General features: G+C 43.4%; 1 protein-coding gene across 1 annotated transcript in view; it reads left to right on the top strand.

Annotated features, from left to right (window-relative positions):
• Positions 1 to 14,557, top strand: part of LOC130112750 (general transcription factor 3C polypeptide 1-like) — a 46,310-nt gene extending 31,753 nt beyond the window's left edge. The window contains exons 17-39 of the mRNA XM_056280231.1: positions 71 to 216; positions 2,766 to 2,863; positions 2,993 to 3,089; positions 4,909 to 5,092; positions 5,220 to 5,319; positions 5,879 to 6,011; positions 6,139 to 6,226; positions 6,411 to 6,475; positions 7,089 to 7,197; positions 7,325 to 7,467; positions 7,979 to 8,121; positions 8,208 to 8,292; positions 8,886 to 8,998; positions 9,148 to 9,207; positions 9,315 to 9,408; positions 9,611 to 9,783; positions 10,040 to 10,711; positions 11,393 to 11,532; positions 12,420 to 12,524; positions 12,613 to 12,908; positions 13,130 to 13,722; positions 13,900 to 14,086; positions 14,214 to 14,557. Of these exons, the coding sequence (XP_056136206.1) occupies positions 71 to 216; positions 2,766 to 2,863; positions 2,993 to 3,089; positions 4,909 to 5,092; positions 5,220 to 5,319; positions 5,879 to 6,011; positions 6,139 to 6,226; positions 6,411 to 6,475; positions 7,089 to 7,197; positions 7,325 to 7,467; positions 7,979 to 8,121; positions 8,208 to 8,292; positions 8,886 to 8,998; positions 9,148 to 9,207; positions 9,315 to 9,408; positions 9,611 to 9,783; positions 10,040 to 10,711; positions 11,393 to 11,532; positions 12,420 to 12,524; positions 12,613 to 12,908; positions 13,130 to 13,722; positions 13,900 to 14,086; positions 14,214 to 14,426 (4,037 nt within the window). The 3' untranslated portion in view covers positions 14,427 to 14,557. The remainder of the gene's footprint in view (positions 1 to 70; positions 217 to 2,765; positions 2,864 to 2,992; positions 3,090 to 4,908; positions 5,093 to 5,219; positions 5,320 to 5,878; positions 6,012 to 6,138; positions 6,227 to 6,410; positions 6,476 to 7,088; positions 7,198 to 7,324; positions 7,468 to 7,978; positions 8,122 to 8,207; positions 8,293 to 8,885; positions 8,999 to 9,147; positions 9,208 to 9,314; positions 9,409 to 9,610; positions 9,784 to 10,039; positions 10,712 to 11,392; positions 11,533 to 12,419; positions 12,525 to 12,612; positions 12,909 to 13,129; positions 13,723 to 13,899; positions 14,087 to 14,213) is intronic.
• Positions 14,558 to 16,034: the final 1,477 nt, after the last annotated feature.

Raw genomic sequence — 16,034 nt, 5'->3', positions numbered from 1 at the left:
GCACTACATCCCTTATTACATTGCCTTTTCAATTTACCTGTCCATTTTCTTTATTACCTGTGTCTGGTAGTCTTTCTGGATGAAGACTCCTGGAGAAGGTTCATACCTCCTCTCCGTTTCCACACGGAGTTCGGCCATGGCTGGGCTCTGGTTAGTGATCTGCTCCTGAGCCTGCCTCTCTCCCTCTTCGTACAGTTCGTGCAGGTCAACTTTGAGGTGAGCATATCTCTTACAGTCTCTAAATGCAGCTGTCGGTATTTAATGTTCATGTTAAAAAAATAAAATGTAGGCGCCCGGGTGGCGTAGCGGTCTATTCCGTTGCCTACCAACACGGGATCGCCGGGTTGAATCCCCGGGGGTGTTACCTCCGGCTTGGTCGGGCGTCTCTACGGACACAATTGGCCGTGTCTGTGAGTGGGAAGTTGGATGTGGGTATTTGTCCTGGTCGCTGCACTAGCACCTCCTCAGGTCAGTCGGGGAGCCCCCCGGATCGACAGAGAGGGGGTGAAGTAGCATTGTATTGTAAGTCGTTTTGGATAAAAGCGTCGGCTAAATGACTGTAATGTAATGTAATGTAGCAGCGACCGGGACGGCTCAAAAAAAGCAGGGTAGTTGGCCAGATACAATTGGGGGGGGGGGGGTTTAAAAATAAAATAAAATGTACATAGAATTCCTTTAACAAGGACCACGTAGATAAACCCTTTTCTTAAGGCTAAACAAAAACTTTTCAAAATCAGCGTCGCAATGTACAAATGCAGTAGCCACATTGCAGAGAAGCTAGTGTAAGGCCAGTTGGCCCTGTCAGTTATGCTAGGCTAAAACACTTATTGGTTGATAGAAAAGGAAATCTAGCAAAGTCTACTTTTTTGTTACAATGCTTGACGCAATATATCCTTTGCACAGTAATATAATTTACCGTGACTTCTCGGACGAGTACCTAATTTCCACCTTTAAAATAAAACCTAACCATTGCTAGAGTGATAAATTCTTTCCAAATGGCGCTTTGAGAATTGAAAGCTACATGCATGTGAAATTATGTCACTCCTTTTTATTCTTTAATGGTGCATTAATTATTGAAAAAAAAATTATAACGGTGATTTTAATCCATATTGTTTAGCCCTACCTGTTGCATACTAAATATGTAACAGATTCAATACATACATTCTAGCCAAAATTAATTTTTAGGACCCCTGCTCTTTCACACGCGTGTGCGCGCGCACACACATACGTGCACACACACACACACACACACACACACACACACACACACACACACACACATAAAGAGAGGTGACAAATGAAAGGAAAAACCTGAATGCTTGATGCCTACAATGAGGAGCTCTGGGGGCTCTGTTATGCTGTGAGGGGCATTTTCCTGGCATGGTTTGGGTCTGCCACTGGGTCACTGCCAATCAGTACAAAGTTATTCAAAGTGATCATCTTTGTCCTGTAATGAACAATTTCTATCCTGATGGGAGTGGTCTCTTCCAGGATGACAGTGCCCCCATCCACAGGGCACAAGGGGTCACTGAATGGTTTGATGAGTGTGAAAATTATGTAATTCATATGCTATGGCCTTCGCAGTCACCAGATCTCAACCTAATTGAACACCTATGGAAGATTTTGGACCAACTTGTTAGATAGCGCTCTCCATCACCATCATCAAAACACCAAATGAGGGAATATTTTTTGGAAGAAAGGTGAAATTAAGGAACATTCAGGTGAAATGACATTAATGACCTGGCCACTACAATACTCTTATATTAATTCCATTGAACACCTTTGGGGTGAACTCTAATGTCTGCATGGTCAGCTTTAACATCAGGACGGACCAGATCCTTGTTGCGTTCACTGCCATGACATGTAGCCGCTGTTATCAGGGTCATGGGGACGTTGTGGAAGGTATTTTACTTCATCCTGGTGTTCAGAAAATCACTCTTGAATTTGTTTAGCAGTCTGTACAGGGGCATTATCATCTCGGAATATGGGAGGAATGAAGGAACATGAAAGAACACACCATAATGTGCAGCTGGTTCTGTAAAATGACCTAATGTTCCTTTTGCTGTTGTATGAAGATGTGGAACAATCATCAGACCTGATGACTCCCATAAGATGGCTGTCCATGCCATTACAGATCCACCACCATGTTCAACAGTTGGCAGCAGACATTTTAGGTTGAAGGAATCCTTTGGCTTTCCCCGAATGTTAACCTGTCTGCATGTAGGAAGAAGAGTACTTTAATGTTGGAAACCCATGCAGACACAGGGCGAACATGCAAACTCCACACAGAGTGGGGGTGGAACCCAGGACCTTCTTGCTGTGAGGCAACCGTGCTAACCACAGGGCCATCATGCCGCCCAAGGGCCTTTGTTAAGATTGGGTCAACTGAGGTGCTAGTTCAATTCTGTGCTAATTTTTGAGGCTGTAGTTTTCTGGTGTTTAGCAACTGTCCTATTCAGGGTCCATCTATCCTTATCAGTGGGTGTTGATTTGCAACCCATTCATCTTAGCCGATGCAGCATGTTCTCTGGAACTCTGTTAGTTGCCTCGTGTTTCTTTGAAAACTCACGTATTGGCATTCAACTTCATACAACATATGCAGCTGCAGCTGCTTTTATAATTGTGAATTAGTTAGGCTATTTCAAATTTATAATCCTTTTTCATATGGTGTTTCTGTTATTTTGCAATCCCTTGAATGTATAAAGGACTGAATATCTTAATGTACGTATGTGCTCATTTGACCATGTCTTTCCTTCTGCACACAGGTAGATGGACTAGAGGAATATCTGAATGACCCAGTGAAACAACACTATCTCGTCCGAACCTTACCAAGTAGAATTAGAAGACAGCTGCTTTATAAACGGTAAAGCTCTCTCTTTCTCTCTCTTGCTCTCTCTCTGTCTCTCTCCCTCTCTCTCTCTCTCTCTCTCTCTCTCTCTCTCACTCACATAATACACACTCTAAAGTGCATTTGCATGTTCTTCATTATTAGAAAGTACATCTACACTTTCCATGAGAACATGCAGAGACTGGTATATATGGGTCTGGTGCAGTTTGGTCCCGTTGAGAAGTTCAAAGATAAAGAACAGGTATGTGGTTAACTGATGTGGTCTTTTTTTCTCAGTGCTACATGACTGCTACATAAAAAAGTAAACATTGAATTCAACTAGTTTTCAATAGCAAAATACAAACAAGACTGAAAAATTGACAGTTATTATGAATAGAAGTTATAAAAAAAAAGTCCCCCCCCCTTTTTTTTCCACCTCCCCAATTGTACCTGGCCAATTAACCCACTCTTCCGAGCCGTTCCAGTCGATGCGCCGCCCCCTCTGCCGAGCCGGGGAGGGCTGCAGGCTATCGCATGCCTCCTCCGATACATGTGGAGTCACCAGCCGCTTCTTTTCACCTGACAGTGAGGAGTTTTGCCAGAGGGACGTAGCGCCTGGGAGGATCATGCTGTTCCCCCCAGTCCCCCCCCCCCCAAACAGGCACCCTGACTGACCAGAGGAGGCGCTAGTGCAACAACCAGGACACATACCCACATCTGGTTTCCCACCCGCAGACAAGCTAGAGGTAGTAACAGGGATTCGAACAGGTGATCCCCATGTTGGTAGGCAATGGAATAGACCGCTATGCTACCCGGACGCCCCTAATAATAGAAGTTTTTAAGGATGACCGGTGCAATAGCTGGACATAGAGCATGGTGATGCAGAGGTGTTTAGTTTGTGTGACACACTACAAGTAGAGAGAAGAGATTGTGTCAGGAACTAGGGGCATCCCAGCCTGATGTCTTCATTACACCATACACTAAAGCTAGTGTACATGGTCAGTTATTTTTATTCTAATAATTGAGTCCCCTTGATTAAATAAATTTATGTTGTGTAAATTAGCAATATCTCCTAGTATCTTTTATTCACTGTAGAAATTCAGAATGTAATAATAATTTACTGATACACATGCCAACATGTGGATAAGAGGGGGTGCCTCCAAAGCCAAATGGTTACAGCTCATACCACATGACCACACTGTTGCAACATTGTCGGTTCGATTCCAGCCTGCGGCCTTTGTTGTATGTTATACCGCTCTCTGTCCTTAAAGTCCTGTCTACCTCTCCACTCCCACTGTCTTAATAAAATACCAAAAAAAAAGCGTGAATCAGGGGAGTACAGGCACTTCTTTTTTCCACTTAAAGCGCTTAGGATGACTAAGTTTTATTCTTGATTTTTCTCTTTATGTAGCTTGGCTATTCAATGTATGTCAAAAAATCAGTTAAATTGTATGTGTGATCACAAGGGTCAAAGCTAAGGAAAATCCACACTGGATTTTCTTTAACAAGAATAACAAGGGCGTCCGGGTAGCGTAGTGGTCTATTCCGTTGCCTTCCAACACGGGGATCGCCGGTTTGAAGCCCTGTGTTACCTCCGGCTTGGTTGGGTGTCCCTACAGGCACAATTGGCTTTGTCTGCGGGTGGGAAAGAATGTGGGTATGTGTCCTGGTCGCTGCACTAGCACCTCCTCTGGTCGGTTGGGGCACCTGTTTGGGGGGGCTGGGGGGAATAGCGTGATCCTCCCATGCGCTACGTCCCCCTGGTGAAATTCCTCACTGTCAGGTGAAAAGAAGTGGCTGGTGACTCCACATGTATCAGAGGAGGCATGTGGTAGTCTGCAGCCCTCTCCGGATCGGCAGAGGGGGTGGAGCAGCGACTGGGACAGCTGGGAAGAGTGGAGTAATAGGACGGGTACAATTGGGGCAAAAAAGGGGGACCCCCCCCCCAAAAAACAAAGCAAGAATTACAAAGTCAATCACTAATACTAGTTCATTGTTTTTTTAGTTTCTTTAGCAATAGTCCTTTTTTCTTCCTCCTGTCTGTCCTTCAACCCCAATTCTCAGTCTATATATCTCTCCAGGTGTTTGTTTACCTCAGGAGGAATGCCACAATCGTTGACACAACAAGCACTGAGCCTCACTACTGGTTGGTGACGGAGTCACCTGACAAACCATTTGAGAGGCGACAGTACACATTTAATACTGCAGAAGATGTGGAAAACTATTGGTTTGACCTGCTGTGTGTCTGCCTCAATACACCGCTGGGTACTTGGCATATATACACATTAATCCAGAATCCTCTGTATTAGTGGCAATGACACAAAAACATAGCAGTCTTGATAGTTGCAGAGATTTGCAAACTTTTTTTCTCTGTGTCTGCGCGCTCTCTCAGGGGTGATCCGCATCAAGAGAAAGGTCCAAGATGAGGAGCAACCAGCCCCTCCTCACCACCCTGAACGCTACAAATTCTTAAGACTGGCTTATCTGCTCAAGTAGGTGGAATAAGATTTCTCTGGATAATTGCATTCTTTCACAGGACATCATCTTTTATCTCCCTTGTATGTTAATTGCTTAATAACGTATAAAAAACAAAACAGTAATTAGTTCAGTCATTTTAGAGGGTTATCCGCCCAGAGAGCAGAAAAAAAATCTACTAATTGATTCACACCTTTCCTTTCTGTCAGTTTATAAAATGATTTAAAACGGAGCAAATCACCCCAGCAAATTTGCTGGATTTTGAACAGGGCAAGAGAGAAGATAGAGTTGTCTAGCAGTAAGCATGACCAAAACACTGACAGTGTATATTTGAAAAAAAGCATTCTAGTATCACAACTTACCATACAAGCTCTACAAAATATGTACATTGTGAGAAAGGATATCCCTCTAAAATAACATCTCAAATTTACATAATCATCACCATTTTAAGCTTTTATGACAGCTAGCTGTTTTAGTACATGTCGCACCACATTGTGAGGTATAAAAAGAACTGGTGGCACAACCTGCTAGTGTACATGTCTGTCTGTGTGTCAATGTGTGTTGGTATTTATTCAGGGGCAGTCGTGAAGTCTGCGATGACGGGTCAATACCAGGGGATGGGAAAGGTGCAGGGGGTCTAGACTCTGAATTCTTTTCTCATCTTAAACGTAACTGGCTGTGGACCTGTCACCTGCTGTCCTCTAAAAAGGTAGATGCAAAGCACAAGTAAAGGATCCTGTTTTGTTTACCGTGGTGCTGAGGGGACATGGTTTTTACCGTCCCTCGTGTATGTGCCTGCTACCTTTGGTGACATGAACATGTGTATGGTTTTGCAGAGTCCCATTGGTGGAGAGGTAAACTGCAGCACAATCCGACTGAAGAGCCTTCTCAGTAGAAATGCTCTTCGGCTTGCACTTAAAGCTGGTGAGTTGCACAGGCTGTCATGCTCCAAGATGCTTTGTCTGATGGGGGTGCTCTTGGCGAATATACCTGGAGTCCTTTGTTTTCATTGTATACTGAGGAATCGAGATGTCAAATTGTAACGGAGGGAGTCTAATCAGTCTGGGCTTGTGTGTACGTGAATATGTTTGTGTGTGCTGTGTTATAGTCGGATCAACAAACCCTCGTTGTGTGACTACAAAGTGTCCATTGATCACAGAGGAAAATGTTGAGGTAAGATATATTGTTTATTTTGAACAACATTCCAGAGCATCCATTTTGAACATTCAACCAGTCTAAGTAAGTAATCATAGCAAATGGCAAAAATAACTTTTCATACGAGTTGATAATGTTTTACAGGTTGTAATTGGCTAATTGTTGTTTTTTTGTTTTGTTACCGGCCCATGAGAGCTTTATTAAAACATGAAATCACACACACAATGACTTTCACATTTTCTGTTCCACGTAAATTGTAACAAAATCTCTGAATAAATGTGTAATATATGTGTTTTTCTGGTTTCAGATGTAGTTGAGCTAGAAATGAAATGACTATATTGTCCTTCCACAAACCATAACACAAAAAACACAACCCACAAATTTATCAGATCGCTGGTTATTGGTAAAAAAAAAAAAACCCAAAACAACAACTTTCAAATTGAGTAATGCAATGCTAGTCAGTGTTACACAAGGAGGTTAGATTGCAGCCTCATATAATTTAGAGGAATTACTGACTTGGTCTCTACCTCACAGCTCACAGTGCTATGCACTTATACAGCTCCCTAAATCTAGTTTAGGATCAAAAGTTCATGCTTTCATGCTGTACACTTTTTGCATTTCCCTTCATAAGATGGCTATAGAGCCTGCAAGCAGGAACCAGCATGTGGCTGGAGGTAAGAGACAGAAAAGAAAAAGAAACAAGAAGGAGATTGTCAAGATCCCACGCAAGAAGAAAAAAGGTAAGGGTTGCTCTAGAATTACAACCCTCCTGGATTAGCAGTCTATCTGATAGACTAAAAATGGATTGTTGACAAAAAGTGTCTTGTCTTTTTGTGTGCACACGTGCATTTATGTATGTCGTCACAGAGCCTAGAATAAGAGGCCCTGCTCATGATGAGGCAGATCACCAGGCTTTGAAGAGGATGACAAGGCAGCGTGTCATCTGGTCCATACAGGAGGACTCATTGATGATGCTCTGCAGTGTGGCCTCACGGCTGCTCAACAGCAAGGTAACCCAGAAATACACTGTGTCACATTTTGTCAGACTGAAAGTGTATTTTTTTTAGTAAACATACATTATTGTTTGGTATGATTTTTATGATTGGATTTTTTGACTCTGATCCTCCTAACTTGATGGATCATCACCTTCATAAATATTTAATTTGCAAAGTTATTTTGGATGTTTGAGCTGTGCTCTTTGATTATTACTGTATAATTATCCCAAGTTAAATGATGAGATATATTGTTAGAATTAAAAGAATTTTAGACTATATTCAATATATGAAATGAACAAAAAGGTATCCACTTTTAGAGTTTCCAAGTCGCTATGTCTCATGGAGTATTTTAGGATGAACCATTTGAGCAATATGAATGAATATCTACTACAGCAAATTTTATTTACTTTGTTTATTTACTTTGTAAAAACGACGGAACATTTATTTCCGTCGTTTTTAAGCTCTAGAAATCAAACAGTTTTTCAGTGTATGGTAAAAAGAGGGAAAACTTTTGGATGCTTTGTAGTTGAAAAGGCCGTTTGTAGCCCACTGTGTGGTGAGGGACCTGCTCCAAGCTGAGTTTGAGAATTCTTTGGATAAAACATCTGTCGCTGTTGGACGACGATCACGATACATCCTCAAGAATCCCCAGACTTTACTGAACTACAGGTAGTTACAATTCATGCGCATGCATGCACACACACACACACATACACAGAAATGTGCACCGCATTTATTTGATGATTGTGCGGCAGGATCTGTCTGGCTGAGGTGTACCAGGACAAACCTTTGATGGAACTACTGGAGAAAATGAAGCCTACCAACCCAGAGAGTCCAGAGGTGTGTACACGTTGCACTTTTGCCAAAGAACATTTCCATTTTGGGCGGCATGGTGGTGCAGTGGTTAACACGGTCGCCCCACAGCAAGAAGGTTCTGGGTTCGAGCCCCAGGGTAGTCCAACCTTGGGGAGTCATCCCGGGTCGTCCTCTGTGTGGAGTTGGCATGTTTTCCCTGTGTCTGCATGGGTTTCCTCTGGGGGCTCCGGTTTCCTCCCACAGTCCAAAGAAATGTAGGTCAGGTGAATCGGCCGTACTAAATTGCCCCTAAGTATGAGTGTGTGTGTGTGTGTGTGTGTGTGTGTGTGTGTGTGTGTGTGTGTGTGTGTGTGTGTGTGTGCGCGCTAGCCCTGTGTGATGGCCTGGTGGCCTGTCCAGGGTGTCTCCCCGCCTGCCTCCCAATGACTGCTGGGATAGGCTCCAGCATCCCCGTGACCCTGAGAGCAGGATAAGCGGTTTGGATAATGGATGGATGGATTTCCATTTTCATTGATGAGCTCCTTGATCTCAATGTTGTTTGGTGGTTTCAATGATTTGTTTCAGTGTCTCCTTCACTGTTCCTCACAACACATGTATTTCTGTTTGTTCTGCCTTAGGATTGTGCCAAGGCTTTCTCTGAGTACACTAGACTGCTAAGACAAAAGTTTAGCTCCACCATGACCTCCTGGGACATCACAATTCCCGACACCAAACATGAGCTTTTCTCACGGTAAGAAAGAAGGAATGGCGTGAGATGTAGCAGTGTCTTGACTCTCACTCACCATTCTTATGACCATTATGGTGATAGATGGATGGACAGAAAGACTTATGAACATATGGAACATAAGGCTGAGTGTACAATTTCTGTTTGTATCACAGATTTAAGGTTTACACCATTGGCGATGGAAAAGAGATGCCCTTCAAAGATACTCTTACCTGGTGGGAAATCCATTTTGTTATCAAAGCAAATCTTCTCAGTCCCTATATTTGAATATGGAATGAGAATGTACGAGTTAATTCTCTGTGTATGTGTTGGTGCATTGCAGCACAGAAGACATCCATGCTATTGTGTTGAATAACTTGATCCAGAGCACTCTTGTCATGTCCAACTCTCAGATGAAGAGCTCTAGATCTTTTCAGGTACTGAAAAAAGCCACCACCATTTACACTGGTGATGTGAATTATATTCCTCTTCCCACAAACATGCTGCACACACATACATGGAGGTTTATTTCACAGTGACAACACTTTACACTGTTCACTAAGTGTCTGTAGATGTCCATCTATCTTTCTCTATACACTTATGTGCAGTTCTCTGATTATGTAACTGTCTCCCCTTTAGACTTTCCATATGTACAGTAAGTATAGTCAGGAGGTGCTGTTTGAGGTGTTCATAGATTGCAGAAGGAGGGGTCTGGTCAACCGTCGGCGTGTCAACAAGGCTACTGGGCCCAAGAAAAACCGAGCCCTGCCCATCCTGCCCATGTCCTACCAGCTGTCCCAGACATATTACAGGTAAAAAGCATTTGGGATTACTTGGATGTCTTTTTGAACAGCAGAATCACAGATGCACTATTGTTTGTTGGACTCTAGCTTAGCAGTTTTTCTGCAACTAACACAATGGAGCTTGTGATACACAGATGGATCAGGTTTTGAATGTGTGTGTGTGTGTGTGTGTGTGTGTGTATGTGTGTATGTGTGTATGTGTGTATTGAGTGAGAGAGAGAATTCAAAACGTTTTGACCATGTCTCTCTCACCCTTTATTGCCAGGTGTTTTGCATGGCGTTTTCCTTTTACACTGTGCACGGATGTCTTCCGATTCCGGAGGACTCTAGCTGACAAAGGCGCTAGAGACGACCTACCTCTCACCGCATTCTACCATGAAACAGAAAGCAGGATGGATGAGAGGAAAGGATTGACGGAGAGAATGTCCGAGAAGCCAAGTCAGAGAGAGACAGAGGAAGACAAAGAGCGAGCAGGAGACAGGCAGAGGAATGGAGGACAGTGGGAAGGAAAGCAAGATGGCAGACCACAGGAGCAGCCAGGGAGACAAACGGATAAGGAAAATTTGGACACGATGAAGGAAGGAGGGGTTGACCAAAGCAAAGGGGATGAAGAAAAAATGGTGAAAGAATGCTCAGGCAGGACAAAAGCAAAGGATGTCCACATGAACCCAGTTGACTCTCTCATCACCACGAGCAGTGAGGAGCTATCCACCGTAAGGGAACCTGCAGGGACGGTCACAGCAAACCCCTCACCACCCTTGTCTGAGGAAAATCAGGATGTGTCAGAGATGCTGCGATTTCCTTTGGACTCTCTAGGGGGGGCCTGTGCAACCTCTCTCAGCTTGATGACTCTAGGACTGCTATCTGTGCATGTGTCGATTCCTAAACAGGTGGTAGTGGTGGACAGCAGCATGGTGGACAATGAGGTTGTCAAGAGGTGAGAGCTTAATTGTCCTACATCTACAGAGAACAAAACAATTGTCCTCAAGGCAACTGTTGTAATTTATTTCCTTATTACCTTCGATTTTACACATCTCAATTGAAAATAACAATGATAATGCATTCTCAGACCAGGTAAACAAACACACTAATGCCCTTGACATATCTCTGAGAAGCATTGTTAAAAAAAATAAAATAAAAAAAAGGGCATCCAGGTAGTGTGGCGGTCTATTCCGTTGTTTACCAACACGGGGATTGCCGGCTCAAATCCCTGTGTTACCTCCGGCATGGTCGGGCGTCCCTACAGACACCATTGGCCATGTCAGCGGGTGGGAAGCCGGATGTGGCTATGTGTCCTGGTCGCTGTACTAGCACCTCCTCTGGTTGGTTGGGGTGCCTGTTCAGGGGGGAGGGGAAACTGGGGTGAATAGCGTGATCCTCCCATGCTGTACGTCCCCCTGGCGAAACTCCTCACTGTCGGGTGAAAAGAAGCGGCTGGCGACTCCACATGTATCGGAGGAGGCATGTGGTAGTCTGCAGCCCTCGCTGGATCGGCAGAGGGGGTGGAGCAGCGACCAGGACAGCTCGGAAGAGTGGGGTAATTGGCCAGATACAACTGGGGAGAAAAGGGGGGGGGTAAAAAAAAAAATCAAACCTGAGGTGAATTGGGCTCTTACAGCATGGCATCACTGGAGGAAGAGGATGATGATGATGATGAAGCTGAGGAATGTGAAGGCAGGAAGAGGCTGGAGGTGAAGTCCCATCAGGCATCGCACACCAACTACCTGTTAATGCAAGGGTACTGCTGTCCGGGCATAGGTAAATTCTGACTTTAGTTCAGCTAAGTTTTTGTTTGGTCCTCTTGTTTGTTATGAAATAATGTTGTGTGTACGTAACGCTGATACCAAACTTCTCCCCCTTGTGCTCACTATCGGCAGAAAGTACAGCCTTGTTTACAGCTGGGGGTAAAATGGCAGAGCATGTGAATGTGATCAAGATAATGCTGCTGAAGAAGATCATGAAATACAGCTTGAAACAATGTTTTGTGGCAGCCTGATCTTTTTTTAGTGTCAGAGTAGTTATATTTAGTTGAGCACAGTTACAAAATTTATATTGCTCAGTTATATCAAAGTTTGGTCTTGGGAATAAGGATGTAAAGAAGCCCATTAAGAGATATTATAAAAACAAGCGTTGTGTTAAACAGGATTGTGTGTGCGTGTTTGTAAAGGCAAGTCAATTTATAAAGTACGTTTAAAAACAGACCACACTGAACCAAATGCTGTGCCATATCAGAAGTTAAGAAAACAGCACACAAAGTGCTAAGTTGTGTACAAGTTCACTAGTACAACAAAATCAAATGGCTGTCAGTCAACAAACATGAGGAGACAGCATATACACCAACAAAAAAAAAATCAAACCTATGTTGCGTGTGTAAGAGAGGACAAGCTTTTTATTTTTTATGATAATTGGTCCTGTAGATATTGTAAAAAAAGTTTTGCTAATTCTTTTTATTTACAAATCATGATATCTCTTCGTTATTTTAAAACTTATGTTAGGGGTCATGCCATGAATACAAAGTCGAACCAAAACGAAGAGGACAAGACATATTTAACATTCAGACCCAAATCAGTCAGAGCAAAGACAAGAGCCTCTTTTTTTCTGTTCCAATGAGCAAATAAAACATTCTTTTCCTTCTTTCCTTCTAGTTAAACTACGTAACCTCAACACCAGCGATAACATCGTGGTGGAGTCATGTATTTTGAGGCTTCAGCTGCGCAACACTCCCGCTCACCAGCTCTTCAGTGAGGGCGGTAGGTATAGAGACATATACATACAAATCTATGCGTGCACATTTTAACCCGATCCATACTAAAACTCTCTCCTCTCTTTCTGGTTTAGAATCTCCTCTGCTGGACATCTCTAAATGTGGTCCGTCTCTGCTCCCCTCCATCCTCTCTCACTCCATCCACCCCCTCTCCCCTCCTACGTCTCCATCCTCACTGGTGCAGTGTGACCTCCGTTTGACTCATCAGAGGGGTTACTCCCCTCAAGACATGGAAGCCTGGGCTGAGTTGAGGAAGAGCTTGGACGAGGCCAGAGAGAACGGCGTGGCCGCATGTGACTTGCACCGAGCACACACACACCTAGTAGAGCCCTGCTCCGGACGCACCAGGAGCCTGCAGCAGTACATGCAGGTAAACACACGGTTGCACCTCAAAAGATGGCACTGGCGTTTATTTTCCATCCAGCCTGAGATTTCATGATTTTCAATTTTGTTTTTGTGTGTGCGTGCGTGCGTGCGTGCGTGCGTGCGTGCGTGCGCGCGCGCGCGCCTGTGTCCTGATTTGACTTGATTTTTTTAAATTATTATTATACATTAATTAATTATTTATTTTATTCAATCTGATTGGTCTAGGAGCTGCAGGAAGAGGGCCAGGTCTTGCAAGTAGGAGGCATGGGGTTGCGTTGGGTTCGTATGCAGTATGCCGAACCGTGGCTCCTAACGTCATACACCAAGCCCCAGTCCCAACCACAATTGATCAGGGAGAGACAGCTCCCATTGTGGAAGAAGCATCACAATATTCCTTTCATGCGAAAGAGATGCCGAGATGTCCCAGGAGAAGAAGAGGAACCGCCCAGGAAAAAAGCAGTCGAGGATAGAGAAAGGGGGAAGGAGAGGGAGGGAGGAAATGAATCGTCAAGCAGTATGTTAACTGATGAGGGGAACAGCGGAGTAGCAGTGGATGAGCCAAGAGAGGGAGCAGATGAAGAACGTCAAGATGGACCACTGAACTTGGTAGAGGAGAAAGGGGTGCAAACAGTGTCTGAAATGGAAGGGGATAAGCAGTCAGTAAAGAAGGAGGATAAAAGTGAGGAAAAACCATTGCCGCAGGAAGAGGTGAAGGAGGAGCGATTGGACCAAGAGGAAATAATACAAGACAGAGATGATGATAATGATGGTGTATGTTCACCACTGTCGCCAGCAGCGCCAACCCACAGTAATACTGAGTAAGTAGTGGTTTGGAAGGGAAATGTTATCATCACCCACAAAATTAAGTGTCTTTAAGAATAGATTTGATCGTCTACATTTGCCTTTTTCACTTTGTCTTCTCAGCAGCCTCACGCTTAACTTCTTTTTTAATTTTTTCATTTAAAAAAAAAAACTGCGTGCCCTCATCCTTACAGTGAGATTTACAGTTTCATCAGCCGACCGTGGAGGATGGTTGACGGCAGCGTGAACCGGCCAGCATGTAAAGGGATGTTGGAGGCCATTCTGTACCATATCATGTCCAAGCCTGGCCTCACTGAACAAACACTGGTGGAGCACTATAAAGATGTACTGCAGCCAGTCGTGATACTCGATCTCACACAGGTAAGTACAGTACACTTTGTCACATACATAAACACACACTGATAGGTGGAACAGGTAGTGATAAGGCTCAACCACCTCGCTCGGTCAGATTAGCAGGTTCTTTCTCTTTATCTCCTCTTCTCCATAGGCACTAATAGAGCTCGGTTGCGTGAAGAAGAGATCTGTCATTAAAGGCCCTAAACCTTCACTCTTCTCGCGCTCTGCGGGTCGGATAGGAGGTGATACAGGTGTGGGGACAGAGGATGCAAATTCAGTGTTTTATGAACCCACTATCAGCTGCTGTTTGCGGCTCGCTCAGGTGTTACCCAATGAACCCCACTGGAATGAATTTATCCAGTGAGAGACATCATGTTACATGGCCCAGCCTGCATTACTGGGACTTTTTCCATCATCACATTGAGAGCACACAAGTTTTAAAGTCCTCTCAGCTATTTTTAACCCTTCGAAGAAGGTTGAATCAGTTCATCTGGATACAACGTTTACTGACAGATACGTGTCATCACTCAACTAAGTGACATCTCCAGTCTAGACTGACTGCAGGTATCCCCACCCTTATAAACAGTACAGTACAATACAGTTGCATAACAACCAAAACCAACGACCAGTTTCATGTGAATATGGTTGTGACATTAACTACATTTACTTTTCTTTCTTTTTTTTTTACACTTTTTATTTTTAACAGCATTTAAAATACAAACAAACAAAGTACCAGAACAAGAGGTCTTACTTGTTATCATCCAACACCAAAAACCAATATATAGGTACAGGTCATCACAGAGATTTCAGCATAATCAACAACAGTTTCATTTAAGTAATAATCCAATTTTTTCCAGTATTTTTCCCCTTTGTCTTTCTTTTTTTTCTTTTTTTTTAAAATTTATTTCTGATTTGTCCCTTTTTTTCTCCCAGTTTAGTGGAAAATCAATCCCTATTTTAGTTCAAACACCCACCCTCGTACTGCATGCGTTCGCCAACTGCATCTCTCCGGCTGGCAGTCTTGAAGGAGACGCCTCAACACTTCCGGGACAAGGCGAATCCAGGCCTCACCACTGCTCGCTCCCCTTTGTCTTTCTGTAGACGAATGGCGAAAGTAATCTTTTCCATGGAGCATGTATAATTGAAAATTCCAGTAAAAAGGTCCATATTTGGAGGTTTTCTCTGCAGCCAACATTTGGTGACAGCTTTTTTAGTGCTACTAGGAAATTTTTCAAGGGGTAGGCATCACCTTTACATAAGTTTTTAGGGGGAACTCCCAAGATACAGAGAGGAAAAAGACACATCAATATTAAAGCCCAGGATCCTAGATATCAAACATCCCACTTTTCCCCAAAAAGGTTGAATATGTGGACACAACCAAAATATGTGGGTATGGTCCACTTGCATTGATCCACACTCTCTCCAGCATGTGTACTGGGTCCCAGAAAACTTGGATTTCTTCTTTGGTGATCTTAAAAAATAAAAAAAAATTAATCAAGGCCTTCCAGCAGAAGTCCCTCCAGGTCAGTGAGTTAGTGGTGGTGCAGTGAGTTTCCCAGGCATGTAACCACATATCCTCAGGTATTTCCACCCTCATATCTTTTTCCCAATGCTATCTTACATAGTCAATTGAATTTTTGTTCATTGAGATGATAGCATTTTATAATTTTCCAATGACCTGTTTGTTACTTTCACCCTTATAAGCATCTGTAAAAATCTGGATAAGTTTTGACAATTTTTTAGGTTAAGGGCCTTCGATCTCCTTCAAAAGTGGCGGACCTGTAAGTACCTATAAAGTACACTTTCAATGGCCATGTGTACTATTCATAGACGATTAGGGAATTTTGCAATCACAGCATTGTACGATGGCGACATGTGTAATGACCGAACCTACCTACCAGTTTCTTTTTTTTTTTTTAAGTTCCAGTCGTTGTTTGGGACTGTTTCAATGGTTATTTTCAGTTCTTTTATT

This window comes from Lampris incognitus, chromosome 5, assembly GCF_029633865.1.
Source record: "Lampris incognitus isolate fLamInc1 chromosome 5, fLamInc1.hap2, whole genome shotgun sequence".
In the NCBI taxonomy this organism is placed as follows: Eukaryota; Metazoa; Chordata; class Actinopteri; order Lampriformes; family Lampridae; genus Lampris; species Lampris incognitus.
Note: the sequence above shows the minus strand (reverse complement) of the source record. Positions and strands in the feature narration are given on the sequence as shown.